The sequence below is a fragment of the Polypterus senegalus genome, chromosome 18 (assembly GCF_016835505.1).
Source record: "Polypterus senegalus isolate Bchr_013 chromosome 18, ASM1683550v1, whole genome shotgun sequence".
Classification (NCBI taxonomy): Eukaryota; Metazoa; Chordata; class Cladistia; order Polypteriformes; family Polypteridae; genus Polypterus; species Polypterus senegalus.
The window spans coordinates 15,257,704-15,273,672 of NC_053171.1; the positions used below are offsets into that span (position 1 = coordinate 15,257,704).

Below are 15,969 nucleotides of genomic sequence, written 5' to 3' on the forward strand. Positions count from 1 at the left end.
TTCTATAATGTACACTCATCCTATCCCATATCCTGGTGCTTTTGAACCAGAAACCACAGTAGTGCCAACCATCAGCACCATTTCACCCAACCAAAAGAGAAACTTCATCAGATGTTTGTGTCTTGCATGGAATCACTGGATGGTCCTAAAATTCATGGTGCAGTCATTTGTAGAAGAATCAGATTGCAGAAGATAGACAGCCACTTCTTCAATGAAATTATGACACAGTCTTCTATTTAAAAGCAAGAAAAGGTTTAGCAGCTAGTGTGCCTAAACATAATAACTGACGCAGAGTCACAGAGAAAGTAATGCCTGAAGAGTATAAAAATATGTGATAATGAGGGAATAGGAACTGATAGCATTGAAGAAATTGGACCAGGGATTAGAAACCAGAAGGCCAAAACAGGAAGACAAAGCTACCACAAAGCTACATAAGTGTCCCTGGAACATCATGCGGGCTGAAGTGACAGAGGGGATCTAGGCTGAGGCCCATCTCACTCCCATTTATTCTGCTGTCCTTGATTAATGCCCTTCTGAGACATACATAAAGGACATACCGCCCCTTAATTGTCCCTGTGCTTCCATACTTGCATCTGCCAAGTCCATCCTGCTGCCACTAGTCTCTTTCTGGCCCAGTGCCATCCTGGGGGCGACCATGCCCCTGGCACACTATTGCCACCCTCTTCCCCACACCAAACCCATTGGTTTGTTTGCTGAATACCATGTTCTGTCCTATCATTACCTCTTCTACCTCCTTCACAACAGTTGTGATTGTCTTCAACTACAGTTTACTAAATGGTGACAGTCTGTGCCGCAGTATGTCTACAGACATGGCCTGCTTCTGAGTGAGCCCAAGACCAGCACCACGCAGGGATCTCCCTTGTGCATTGCTAAACACCTAAACAGTAGTGATTATGATGCCCTAGAAGTGGACAACTTCAGTTTGCTCGGCCTGATTTGTCATCACCCCAGCAAGACCATCTGTGGGGGTTTAGCATAAAAAAAACACAGGAAATGTGCCAAGGCATGCTATACATGGTCTTTGTCTATATCACAGGTGTCGAACTCCGGTTCTGGAGGGCCACAGTGGCTGCAGGTTTTTATTCTAACCGTCTTCTTCATTAGTGACCAGTATTGACAGCTAATTACCTTCTTTTGCCTTTGTTTCAATTAACTTGACTCAGATCCCTTAGTTGTTTCTTTTTCCTTAATTAGCAGCCAAACAATAAGGAGACACAAAATAAGCCATCACATGACCAGCTCACCTGTGCCCATCACACAATATCTGAAAATAAAGAAAGGTGATGGTCTCAGTAAAGTTGATCTCTCAGGTCACCAAAACATTTTGACGGTGTTCTTAGAAAAAACAGAAAAATCAACAGTTTTGGAAATGTCTGCTGTGGCAGAATGAGAGCAGCAACAAGCCGTGGAATTAAATAACGGGTTTAATTAACAGCAAGAATCGGCTTCTCATTAAGAGATTAGTTGAAGTTTGAAATCCCAGTTTAGTTGGTCATCTTTTGGCTCATTTCACATCTCATTTGTGTTTGGCTGTCATTTAATGAAGAAAAGAATCAATTCAGAGGACTGAATCCTTAAAAACAGGGTTATTAAAATGAAGGGACAAGGAGTTATTTGGCAGTGAAAACTGGTCACTGATTAGGAAAAGGGTTAGAATGAAAACCGTCAGCCACTGCGCCCCTCCAGACCCGGAGTTTTACACCCCTGGTCTATATGCTTAGTCCCTTCTTGGGGACTGGCTTAATGTTTTTCCTTACAGAGAGTCTTCTGTTACGATTTACAAGGTGTCCATCAAACGCTTCATCAAGCAGTGCTCTTAAAATAGTCTGGGTCATTGTCCTTGTCATTGGCTCTTCAGCTTCATAACGTTTCCATCAGTCTTTTCACTGACTTCTTAGAATAAGTTGCTGTTATTGATGGAGTCTGTGTATAATTATGATAAAAGACATGCAGCCATTCAAAAAGATGGCTTGTGCTATTGCACATGTCAAAGTGATGCCAACATACAAAGCACAGCTGCCACTCTCTTCAGCTGTTCTTTCTTTTCTGTTACCCTTTCTTCTACCTCCATATAATTGAAGAATTACCTTAACAGTGCCCTAACATGTAAGCAGCAGGTTTGTAGCCTACCTCTGCAGTGTCGTAGGTCACATTAGGCCTGTGTGCCTTAGAGCCAAAGCAGTACTGGAACTGATGGATCTGCAGTAAGTCATATAGTGCTGCCAATAATAGTAGCAACCTTGATAAGAACATTATGGCGATGGGGTGAGCTGAGAAATCTGTTTTGGTTTCTTTCTGAAAGCTGGACAGACCCAAGCAGAGTGATCCTGCCATTTAGAGGACTTCTGAAGACACCTCGGCTCTCCCTGAAGAACAGCGGCCATGTGCAGTATTAAAGGATGTTTTTGCACTCCCTTATGACAATGACAGTCAATCATTTTTGATGAAGTGCATGTTCTGTGATTTTTGGAGAACAATAAACAAAATTTTCCTTCCAGATTGGGGTTGATTTTTTATAAGAGAAATTACTTTTTTGCATGATGATGAACTGCTGACTCCATAATTATATCTGAACTGAAAAGCAAACATGTATTACTATTGTAGCTCTGGAAAGCTTTGTAAGGTGATTCTTGGTCAGAAATGGGTTTACCATTTACAATTGGTTACCATTATTGCCAATCTCTGTGGTGTAGGGGCTAATCTACTGGACTTTAAACCCTTTAGGTACTGGTTCATTTCCTGCTCATACCTTCCTGTGTCACTGAAATTGGCATCCTGGGTAATATATAAATACATTTTATTATTAAATATTATTGTTATATAAATATATAATAACTTTTCTAAAAATGGGCATGATCATTCACTGGTTTCAGAGTATGCCAAAGGGACCAAAGTTGGGTGATTCAGTATTCTTACATTTTTCCTTAGTGGCATTTGCCATAGATACTTTGTCAGTTAACATGGTGGGATGGTCCCTGGAAGGGCAGATGTTTCTGTGTTAATGTTCTGAGAGTCAGTCCTGAAGAATCTGCCTTACCTGACAAATGTTGATTGTAAAGTGAGTGGTTCACTCATAAAAGACTCTTGGGCTTGCAACTTGATCAAGTGGTTTTCAAAACAATCTGACAAAGCAGATTCATGGCATTTATATCCGGTTTTAAATTAGGAAACCAACTATTCAAGGGTGTTGAGATGTCGACGCTTTGTGTGTCATGTGATGTACTGCTTGTGTGCCTTTGGTGCATTTTTCATCATCTACCTTGCAAAGTGAGTTGACTCCAGCCCAGTGTGAAATAACCAGCTGGACACACAACGAAGGTTTGGGGCAGCCAACCGTATAGTTCCCCTGACTGCAAAACGCTCAAGTTTGCATAAAATCTGTATAGGTATGGAGGATGACGGGTTTTTATAGGCGGTTCAAAGGAAGTCATGTCCTCAGGGCTGGGACAGGAAGTGACATCTTTGGAGTGTAATTGGATACAGGCAGGATTTCTCGTGTATGGTCTGCGGAGAGAAAAGAGAGAGGTTCAGTGCAACCTGGCATAGAATTGGCATTTTCTGGTCCCTTTACTTTACTGCCAAGCACATGTGTGTGACACCAGGTTAACTTTTATGAGAATACTAGCAAAATACCCGCGTTTCGCAGCGGCAAAGTACTGCCTTAAAAGTTTTATTAAGAAGAAAATTAAACCTTATTAAACTGAGGGAAAATATACCAATAATTATTTGTTAAGGATCTCTTTGTATACCACATTGTGAGTTGACAATTAGACCCTAATTAGAGCTTACTCTTAAGCATGCAACGTACAGTTGGCCATGTGAACAGTAATCTTGTTTCAAATCTCACAGCTTAAATTGCTGCTGTCATAATCGGTTACGACAGTATTTGTAGGACTTGTGTTGAAGAGACATTCGGCATCTGTCAAGCGTTGTAAGTATACAACCAGTTTCATCGATAACTTCACATCCAGCTTTTGAGAGTTTAAATATTCATAAACATCAAAGTGTCCACTACTGAAATCGTCATCTGTCAATCTAAGATGTTTAAGAGGCATTGGTGGTTGTCCAAAGGTGTAAAATATTTGGCCATTTCGGTACACTTGAAAGCGACAACCGAACAATTCAGCGGCAGCCATCAACTCACATGCAGAACCATAGGTGAAGGGCTTAAGCATTTCACTCTTCTAGTGCTCCTGTGTAGTCTAATTATCTCCTGTACCGTCATCAGTCCACACCTTGAACCTGTGCCAGTCATTCAATACATAAGACACAATGTTCCTCCGGATATCAAGAGTGAGCCTGATATGGCCGTGCAATATGTAACAAAGAGAATGGAAAAGGCAGGTGCCATCTCCAGGCATGGAAACCACTCGGTAAGTGACAGTTCTTTGATCGATGGTGATCACCTCAATAGACATGTTAATGGGGGTACGGTTGGAATGATAAAGGAAATGGGTACCTGAACAATGTAAAGTAAGTCTAAAATACCTACACAATAACTATAATCATAATAAATTAACAATAAAACAGCGGAGAATCCGTGGATTAAATAAAAAGGCTATAGTTATCAGCAGGGAGACGTGAATTCCGTGGCGAAGCAAGGAAGGGAATGTAGAGACTGGAGCAATGGATGGCCTTATATAGGCAGGCAGCCAACAACGTGGGAGGCGTTGGGATGGGAGACCCAACGCCGCCTCACACGGTGACCGAGCTGCAGGCTATGGACGTATATATGTATGTAAGTAGGATTCAGTTAGCGTTGGGATCCTGGGTACCAAATTTCTTGAAGATGGGCCCTTAAGTAACAAAGACTGTTGAAAAGTTCAATATGGCGGCCAGCAGTGGCATCATACCACCGAAATAAGTAGCAAATTTCAGCCTTCTACCTACACGGGAAGTTGGAGAATTAGTGACGTTTGGAAAATCCAATATGGCGGCCGACAGTGGCATCATACCATCGAAATAAGTATGTACATCAGTTTCGGTTAGCGCAGGGAAGCCGGCTACCAAATATCATGAAGATGGGGCCATAAATAACAAAGTTCAACATGGCGGACGTTGTCGACCGTTATGACCGTTGCGTGTAGAACTTCGAAATGAAACCTGCTTAACTTTTCTAAGTAAGCTATAAGGAATAAGCCTGCCAAATTTCAGCCTTCTACCTACACGGGAAGTTGGAGAATTTAGTGATGTGTGGGTGACTGAGTCAGTGAGGGCTTTGCCTTTTATTAGTATAAATGAGATTTTTCCCGATGAAATAAAACCATTCAATTCATCAACTCTTTTGGGACCCTAGTAGCTTAGATGTCTTGATATCTCATCCATGTAATTCCAAAAAGGTGTCCGGGTCTTTAGTTTAACTAAATGATATATAGCATTTTCATGATTCCCTCACTTATTTGTTTAAAGAAAGCAGCTTTTCCTGGCTTCCGTTTTAACTTTTACTGGCATCTCTGAGAATTTTGAAGCTACTCCACATAGCTTTCTAATCTACTGAAGTTTAAATCCCTGAGTTTATAGGGCATACTTTAAAGCTATTAGTGCCGTTGGTTGTACATATCTTCTTCTGGTGCTATGTCTTTAATTGTGGGCCGGAAAAGTGTGGATATCAGCCTGAGCTGACATATTAGTGTGAAATGGGCTTTAGAGCTTCTTGAGTTGAAGAGCCTATTCTTTGTATTTAGCCATTCTCTTGTGATGAGGATGAGCCCGTCTGTGGTCCCAGAGTAACAGTTGTAGGTCTGTTCATCTGAATGGACAGAATCAGTTTATTATTTAACCACTAAACATTTCAGAGAGGAAGTGCAAGTGGACAGAGAGATTCTCATTTTCTTAGATCCCTGGTGTTAGAAACACATCCCCTAATGCTTTCAATTTGTCTGAGACTTGGGATTGGTGTAAACATCTGTGGCTCCTTGAGTTGTATGAGAGTCTCCTTTGATTAGGCAGTCATTTTGTTGGCTTAACACTTCCATCCGTCTTTTCATAGAAGGAATAACCAGGTATGGGTGGTGTACCTGCTGTTTAGGTCTGTGGCGTCAGACACGTGTCTCTTAATACTTCTATTGAGTCATTCTTATTAAGTGGTGATACTTAAGGTATATGTTCTCTCTTTAGGGTGGTGTGTCCTTGATTACATTTCTTGAGTTTATTTTTTTTTTTTTTGACCATACAGGAGCTGGAAGCTGTCCGTGATGCTTTGACACCTGCTCTTGCCTGTGCTGCAGCGAAAACTGGAGATATCAATGCACTGGAAGCCATTCTTGAAATGGTAATCTCTTCATGCTGTCATCTTTATTTTCCACTTATTCACTTACTTGGTTTTGCATGTGCAGGTATACACCAGCTTGAAGAAACATGAAAAGTAAATAAAATGTGTAAAACACAAGGATGGTTTCAAAATAAAAGCTAATGTGTCCGGTCCCTACATAAAGGTGAGATTTGTAGCAGAAAAATACTACAGGACATTATGGACAAAAAATTTAAAATAATTTTCCTTATGAACACTAATTAGGTGCTTTATTCAAAGTCAATTAGCTTCTAGCATTTAACATTGCTAATAAAGTTATTTACTTGCACCCTAACAAACAGACGCATCACTCTGGAAGTAGTATGATTGATTTTTAGTAGTGCCTAAGTAAATTGGGTATATCTCTTGAAAACACAAGGTGGAATATTTGATCCTAACATTATAATTTCCATATATAGTAAAACAAACACATTTAAACCAATGGAAAGTTGGGTTCCAGTTGAGAAAGCTTACGGTAATTTAATATCAAATTTGACAGGAAATAATATCTTTGAGACAGCCTTGGTGCCGACTTTGGCAGTAACATTCATGTGAAAAAGTAAGTAACCCCGTGGAAACTATTGACTTTTTTTTAACATACTTGAACAGACAAACATTAAATTTTCATGCAAACAATATCTACAAGTAAAGGTGATATACTCAGACAAGTGACGCATAAAACTGATGTGGTTTATTCATTTTCATAATCGAAGTTAACAAATGTGTAGATTTGTCACATGGAAAACGTAAGCACAACCGCCCTACACTTATCACCACTTAAAATTCATAAAATTAGTATTAGGTGTTCCCGATTAGGTGCAAATGATTCAAACCTCCTTAGGAAGTACAATGCAGGTATAACCTGTCTGTTTTAAACCACAGATATCTGGTGTCTAATGTTCTCTTTGCTACTGACGTGTGTGGTGTCATCAGACCAAGACCAAAAGTGCTCTCTAAGGCCCTCAGAAAGAAGGCTGTGGAGGCCTATAAGTCTTTCAAGGAATTTATAGAGATTGGCAAATTATCTGAAATCAATCATTGCATCATAAGGATCTTATCAACAAGTGGCGTAGATTTCAAACAACTTGCTAGTTTGTCCAGGACTGGCTGGCCCAGCAAATTTATTCCAAGATTTGACCTTTTGATACTAAAAGAAGTCTTCAAGAACCCCAGAATTGCATTTCAAGATCTGCAAGTAACCCATGTAGCAGTTGGTGTCCAAGTGTGTACATCTAACATCAGAAAGGAATACACAAATTTGATCTGTTTGTGAGGTGTGCCAGGAGAAAACCTTTTCTGTCCACTAAAGAAAGACTACAGTTTGATGTTAAACATCTAAAAAAAAGGCCTGACCTTCTGCAACAATGTGCTCTGAAAAGATGAATCAAAGATAGGGTTGTTTGGATACAGTAACAGTAGACATGTTTGGCACAGACCAGGGCGCAAATGTCAGGAGAAGATCCTACCAACTGTTGTCCATTATGGTGGAAATGTTATAGCTTAAGATTGCTTTGATGCCTCAGAGCCTGGGCAGCTCAAAGTCATCAAGTCAGCCATGAATTGTGCATCATAGCAAAGTTTGCTTGAGGAAAATGCAAGGCCATCTGTGCAGAAGTTGAAGTTGACACCAGAAATGGACATTTTAACATGATAGTAATTCAAAGCAAACTACTAAATCAAATTAAAGGAATGGAGGGTTATGAACTGGCCTAGTCAAATGCCTGGACCTGTGAAACTGTGCACAACAAACATTGCCCACAGTGTCCCCTTGAAATTGGCCCCTGTAAAAGTGGAAGAACAATCACGTTGGACACACTAAGAAACATTCATGCAGTTGTCTTTCTGATCAGCTGTGGTGTAGCCTTATGACCTGGCTGAATGTGATGGTGTGTTTTCTTATGGAGAGTAGTGGTCTTTAGTAACACGTACTGAACAAAAGGTAGCTGAGTGCCATTGATATTTTTGTCAACTCCGTCATCCTGTAGTGCTTTATGGCGTTGAGCTCAGCAGGTGAAGCACCAGGAAGTTATGTAGACAGGGACTGTGAAACTCCACTCTCCCCTATAGAAGGTGGTGAGCACACAAGAAAACTTTCAGCCGTTCATCAGAGATCTGAGAAGTATTGGAGAGCCCTATGTGACAGTACTCAAGATGTGTTGTTCCCAAGAAAGGTCATCAGTGAGTCTCTAAGAACATAATGGCTATTTTATAATTACAAGTTTTTATTGTTGATTTTGACCGTTTAGTGGACTTCATATCAGAGTCCTAGCATAAGTTTGCCACTTAAACCAAAATGTTGGCAACCCTGAATGTGGTAGATTTCATTGAGAGATATCTATTTAGAGATCCTTCACAAAGACTTAGTCCTCTTCCATAGTCGAGACTTAAGACTGACTGTAGTGTCTAAAGTTAGAGTTATCTTAAACCATTTACGTCCAACTAAAATGTTCGTTTTTTTATCTACAGTATGTTTCTATCAGTGCTGCTATATTGTGCAGTGTTGTAGACGTTTCAGCAGCAGCAGGCAAGGAAACTGGAAGTATTCCGAGTGAGGTGTCTTTAGCAGATCCTTAGTGTGTCACTAGGAGATTTTTTTTCTACCTAGTGAGACAATACTGCTGGAACCAGTCAGGTATTACTGGGGTAATTCAAATGCATTGACTGCCACATGGATACCAAAAAATGCTCAAAATCCAGACCTAATTCATAGAAAATCATGCACGGGGGATCTGAAGAAGATACGTAGCAAGCATATCAAGAGAAATCGCAGAAAATTAAAGCCTCAGCACAAAAGCAGTGAAGAAAAAGCCCTGTAGAGGAAGTGATGGAGAACAATAGTACACAACACCCAGTATACAAGCAGCACCCGGAGCAGTATGCTGGTTTTGTGGTGGCCCACTTCCACTCATGAGTTGGGAGCCATTAAGTCAACACTTCAAGATGTTTAAAGTTGCTGCCCCTCCTAACAGAGTCTCCTCCATTCTAGATGGGTTTAGTAAAATCTAACAGTATACTTTATGATGTTGTAATAAGCTAACAGGCAAGGTTCACTCTTCTCTAGCCTGTGATGTGCCATGCCCTGTTACAGTGTCGCTCTTCCCAGATTATTGCCATAAAAGCTTCACACTGTTTATTGTCCTTTCATTTTTCTTTTTTTCTGGGGCTGTGGTATTGTTTCTTTGTTATTGAGTACTGGTACTTCATTATAAATCTGGGAAACCTCTTTTAAGTAAAAGACAAGCAGTTAGTGACTGGACAATTTTAGTTTTGCCCTTTTCACTATCAAAAAATATAAATGTGTTTTAGTCAAGAGGCCAGTTTTGACATTGGCTGTTTGTTGGAGGTATAACACCAAAAGGAAGCATTTTGTAATGGATTTAAAATTTGACCTGATAGCTGGGGCACCCAATGTTCAGTTTAGTACATACAATAGTCTTTATTGTTTTTTGTGTGTTACTATGGAATTTCCTCCGCCATTCTTCTCCTGAATAAACACTGTTTTAAAGAAAGTGAAAGGAAAGCCATGGCCATTTTAATAAGTCTTTTGGGCTGTGCCAAGGTGTGTCACTGTGACACCATGGTGACATCTCTGTCAACTGTCACAGTGTAACCCAAGAAGCTGTAAGTAGGTGACTGACTGGCGTGGTGAGAGACAGCATGTGGGCTGTGCCTGCTGGCCTAGTAGAACCTGACCAACCTGCTGCTGCACCTTCATAGTGCTCTGCCTTCAGCTCTGCAAAATGTGCTGGGTGAATCTCTTTATTTTGTTCTACATGGTCAGTTTATTTGCTACTCCCTGTGAAATAGACCACTTTGTGATGCTAAAATGAAACCTGATACCTGATTCAGGCCAAATTTAGAGTGAGAAAGACTACAAGCAGACTTCAATATGCCTAAATTTCTATTTACTGTGGATAGGACTGCCACCCACATTTGGAGGTGGATTTGTTCTTTATTAATACTTAGCAATTAAGAGTTCCAGCGAAAGATAAGATAGTGGACAGGAGCACTGGGACATTCAAACATCTCACTGCTGTCTCTGTCAACTGGAGTGGTAATTTGGCCTGTAACCCCAAAGATGAACTCCAAACCCCAATCTTTAAACTAATTGGTTATTTAATTTGTCTATTTACCATGTGTTAATATGCAGCCACGGAAGTCAGAGATTGTATATGTTAACTCATCATTTTTGGAAGTTTTTATTAGACTATCTGCATGGCTGTTAATGTTACATTATCTTTTGGATAACCAGTAGAAATAAGGTGATGCTGGTGCACTTTCTCAACTGCTGTCCCAGGCTCTAGATGTTCCGGTGCTGCTGTTCTTCTAAGACACAGGTGTCGAACTCCAGGCCTGAAGGGCCGCAGCGGCTACAGGTTTTTATTCTAACCCTTTTCCTAATCCGTGACCTGTTTTCACTGCTAATTCACATTTTAATAGCCCTGTTAGAAGGATTCAGTCCTCTGAATTGATTCATTTCCTCATTACAATGCAGCCAAACAGAAATGAGACGTGAAACAAGCCATCAGATGACCGGCTAAACTGGGGCTTCAAACTCTAACCAGTTTCTTAATGAGAAGCCAATTCTTGCTGTTAATTAAACTCGTTATTTAATTCCGCGGCTTGTTGTTGCTCTCATTCTGCCACAGCTGACATTTCCAAAACTGTTGATTTTCTGTTTTTTATGAGAACATCGTCAAAGTGTTTTGGTGAGTTGAGTGATCAACTTTACTGAGACCTTCACCTTTCTTTATTTTCAGATATTGTGTGATGTGGCGGCTTGTTTTGTGTCCCATTATTATTTAGTTGCTAATGAAGGAAAAAGAAATAACTAAAGGGCATGAGTCAAGTTAATTAAAAGAAGTAATCCGCAGCAACAACTGGTCACTAATTCAGAAGATAGTTGGAATGAAAACCTACAGCCACTGCGGCCCTCCAGGATTGGAGTTTGACACCCCTGTTCTGTCACACATAGTCGCGATATACGGCATTACCTTTATTTTTTCCATATTCGGATGTCATTTTATAAAGGGATAAATGAAAACAAAAAACTGAACAATATTGACCATTAGTGGCATTACTACTCTTTTTTTTTTTTTTTTTTTACTACCCCTGCCTAAGTCATTTCCTATTCTATTTTTTTTTTTAACATTTTATATCCTGTTTTTATTGTAATTGAATTAGAATTTTTTGGTTTTGAATTTTGTTTGGTTTTAAATGCATTTCTTTGTTTTTTAAATTTGTATTTATTCTTCAATATATCCTTTTACTTCAATATTTTCAAATCCTGTTAGCTCATTTTAAAGGTGCAGGAGGGCTGGATGCTGTCTTAACAAAATCAGACACAAGGCAGAAACTTATCTTGGACGGCGCACAAGCCAATTGTAATACCCACTCCCACATAAGGGGTCCAATTTAGAATCTTTGGCTAACCTAACACTAATGCTTCTGTCTAGACAACAAAACAAGGAGAAGGTACAAACTCCACACAGAAAGCAAGCAGGCATGGGATTTGACTGAGGCTTTGGACCTGTGAGCCTGAAACGTTGATCACTTATTTTATTGTAGTGTCATTTAGTTGTTACAGTTCTCCTGTTTTATTATTGTATTTGGTATTTTACTTTCTTGTGTTTAGTTTTGAAATGTTTTGTTTGATAAGTGTTTCCTCTTACATTTTTCATTTGCTGCTTTGTTTTTATATTTAACAGTTTATTCCAATCATTGTTATACAATAGAATTGTGCAAAGTCAGTTATAGCAGCATTACTTATAATTTTAAACCTGCATCTTTTTTTATGCATTATAGTATTATTTCAAGTAACTTTTTTAAAGTATTTATTTTGGGCCAGATCGACTAAATTGTTCATTTGTGTATATGTATTTCCCATACATACCTTAGCTTTTTTTATACTCGGTTATTTTATGAGGGTAAATCAGAAAGTAGAGGTAACTGGTGTGGACGCGTCCCGGGCACAGACAGGCGGACATGTTGTAACTCAACCACCACACGTTTAGTGACCATATTGTTGTAAATAGTTGTGTAAATAAGACCCAGTCCAAAATAGTGCACAAAACCCCAAACAAAGTCCTGGCCACAAATGCCTTTCTTTGGGCCGCCTCCACACCTCCTCTGTGCTTCGTCCTTCCTCCTCCCGACTCCAGCGCTGAATGAATGGAGACGGCCCCTTTTAAACAGTCCCCGGATGAGCCCCAGGTGTTCCCGGCATTCCTCCTCTGGCCACGCCCTAGCGTGGCGGAAGTGCCGGCTGTCCTCCCGGCAGCTCTCCGGGTGCTGCCCTAAATCTTCCCCCCAGCACTTCCTGGTGTGGCGGAAGTGCTGGGGTAACAGGTCCCCAAGGCATTGGGATACCTCCTGGCGGTGACCACGGGCCCCTACAGGGTGGAGCTTCCATGCTTTGTACCCGTGGCCCCCAGAGCAACTAGGAAGGCGGCCCCCACATGATCCAGGGTGGGCTCCGGCCCTCTCCCGGTCCCTCGCGGTGTCCCGGCTGGGTCGTTGCCCCGGCATCCCTGACACTGTAAAATTACGAAGTTTCCCACAATGAATAGAAGCTGAAACAATACAACATGTTCCTTATGCCTTATGGGTAGTACGAACATGCACAACACAGTTTATTTGAAGCCAATGTCAAATGATATGGACGCTCCACTGCGGGATTGGACCATTGTTGAACAGTGCACTGCATCGAGTTTCGTCAGCTACACTTGTTCTTCCTGCTTCAAACCTTTCTACCCCATTCATGGATGTTTCATAGAGTCTTGCTGCTTTCATTTTTGTACTAAGCCAACATCTTTTGGTGAATTTGTGCAGGTTACCCCCAATGTGCCAAAAGAAATCTCATTATGGTGCGTTGTTCAGTAATGGTCCGATCCCACAGCAAGTGTCCAAGTTTATTTGAACTTCACTTCAACTAACTAAAGGCAGAGCACCTCGCTATGTGTTACCCATAAGCCATTACAAATGTTTTGTATTACGTCAGCTTCTGTCTATGGCAATTACTGAGTAATTTCCAGAATTCCTTATCCTTTTGATTTACCCTTGTACTTACTTAATTTTACCTTCCTTTCTTTAAATTATGCATCTTTTCATTTTTGATTGGCTCTTTTTATGCATCACTTGTTTTAAAGCTTTATCTGAATTCTCTGTTACAGTAGTGCTTTTATTTTCTGGGTGCTGTTATACTCGATAACTATGGCCTAGATTCACTTTTGTAGCTGAACTTTTGCTGAGAACCTTAAAGTCATTTCTGTCAGAAAGACCACTAATTGCATTAAATTGAACTGGAAAGCTGGGTGAGTTAATGGTTTTGTGACAGATTATCAAAGCCTACCAACATACTTTTTGTGTGAACGTCAATGAAGTTGCTGTGATTGGAGTAATCTAGAATCCTGTCTGCAGTGATGTGTGCGCATTTTGTTGGCTCTGTCAAACACCCTTGTTCTTGTGTTTGTGATTTCAGGGTGGTAATCTGAGCAGTGAGGATTATGATGGACGGACGCCACTTCACGTTGCCGCCTGTGAGGGTCATCTCAAGTGTGTCCAGTACCTGCTCAGTCACGGAGCAACTGTCTATGCCAAGGATCGCTTTGGTGACACGCCTCTCAAGAACGCTGTTAAGTTTAGGTAAAGCTGCACACACGCAGCAATCATTCTGCTTGTCTGAGTTCTGCATAAAGATGCAGTGTCAAGTTTAAAACCATTGCCGACTTGCCTGAAACCGTAAGCAGAGTGTCTTTAGTCATTTGTTACTAGGAGGCCGTTCTTCTTGTATTCAAGTACGCACAGCTGAAATGTCATTTGGAAGCATTCCCTCCCTTTTTTCCCAGTACTGCCAAACTGGATGACCAAGCTTAGATATAAGTAGAAGCCAGTATCCATTATACATAAGCTTGCTGGTATAGCTAAATAATTGCAGGAAGTCAGTTTCTTTAATCTTGCACAGTTGAAGTCGGACATTTCCATACACTTCGGGTGAATTCTTTAAAACTCACTTTATAATCTTCCACAGATTTTATACTAACAAACTATAAATTTGGCATATCATAAGACACAGGTGTCAAACTCCAGGCCTGGAGGGCCGCAGTGGGTGCAGGTTTTCTTTCTAACCCTTTTCCCAATCAGTGTCCAGTTTTCACTGCTAATTAACTTCTTTTCCCTCTATTTTAATAGCCCTGTTTTTAAGGATTGTCTTCTGAATTGATTCTTTTCTTCATTAAATGACAGCCAAACAGAAATGAGACATGAAAGGAGCCAACAGATGACCAGCTAAATTGGAGCTTCAAACTCCAACCAGTTCCTTAATGAGAAGCTGATTCCTGCTGTTAATTAAACCCATTATTCAATTCCATGGCTTGTTGCTGCTCTCTTTTTGCCACAGCAGACATTTCCAAAACTGTTGATATTCTGTTTTTTTCTAAGAACTACTAAAATGTTTTGGTAACCAGAGGGATCAACCTTACTGAGACCTTCATCTTTATTGGGAGATTTTGTTTGATGGGTACATGTGAGCTGGTCATGTCCTGCTTGTTTTATGTCTCATTACTGTCCGGCTGCTAATTAAGGAAAAAACAACTAAGGGGCCTGAGTCAAGCTAATTAAAGCTAAGGCTAAAGAAGTTAATTAGCATCAAACACTGGTCACTAATTAAGAAGATGGTTAGAATGAAAACCTGTAGCCACTGCGGCCCTCCAGGACTGAAGTTCGACACCCCTGGTTTAAGACATCTACTTTGTGCAGTGCAAAATTCATTTTTTCCAACGACGTTCACAGATGGAGTATTTCACTTTTTATTACACTTTGTTAACTGTGCCTTTAAACAGCTTGGAAAATTCCAGAAAGTGACATTAATTAGACAATTAGCTTCCGATAGCCAATTAGCCTAATTGGAGTCAATATTTGGATGGATGTTAAGGCCTACCATCAAACTCATTGCCTCTTTGGTTGACATATAAAAGAAATCAGCCAAGACCTCAGAAAAAATAATTGTGGACCTCGACCAATCTGGTTCATCCTTGGGAACAATCTCCAAATGCCTGAAGGTTCCACCTTCATCTGTACAAACAATAGGACATAAGTATTAACACCATGGGACCACACAGCCATTATACCACTCAGGAAGGAGACACATTCTGTCTCCCAGAGAAGAACATACTTTGGCACGAAAAGTGCAACTGAAATCCCCGAACAACAGCAAAAGACCTTGTGAAGATGCTAGAGGAAAATGGTAGACAAGTAACTGCTGTGTATCCACAGTAAAAACGAATCCTGTCTCAACATAACCTGAAAGGCTGCTGAGCAAGGAAGAAGCCACTGCGCCAAAGCTGCCATAACAAAGCCAGACTGCAGTTTGCAATGGCACATGGGGACAAAGATCTTACCTTCTGGAGAAATGTCCTCTGGTCTGATGAATTCAAGATTAAACTGTTTGGGTGGGCATAATAACCATCATTATGCTTGGAGGAAGAAGGGTGAGGCTTGCCAGCCAAAGAACCCCATCCCAACCATCAAGCATGGGGGTGAGAGAGTCATGTTGTGGGGGTGCTTTGCTGCAGGAGGTAGTGATGCACTTCATAAAACATCTCAAGGAAGGAACATTATGTAGATATACTGCAGCAACATCACAAGAGCTCAGCAAGGAA

General features: G+C 40.6%; 1 protein-coding gene across 1 annotated transcript in view; it reads left to right on the forward strand.

Annotated features, from left to right (window-relative positions):
- The window catches only part of aspg (asparaginase homolog (S. cerevisiae)), a 152,059-nt gene that overhangs the window by 99,252 nt on the left and 36,838 nt on the right, over window positions 1-15,969 (forward strand). Inside the window, exons 12-13 of the mRNA XM_039741427.1 lie at window positions 6,197-6,292; window positions 13,791-13,954. Coding sequence (XP_039597361.1) covers window positions 6,197-6,292; window positions 13,791-13,954 — 260 coding nt within the window. The remainder of the gene's footprint in view (window positions 1-6,196; window positions 6,293-13,790; window positions 13,955-15,969) is intronic.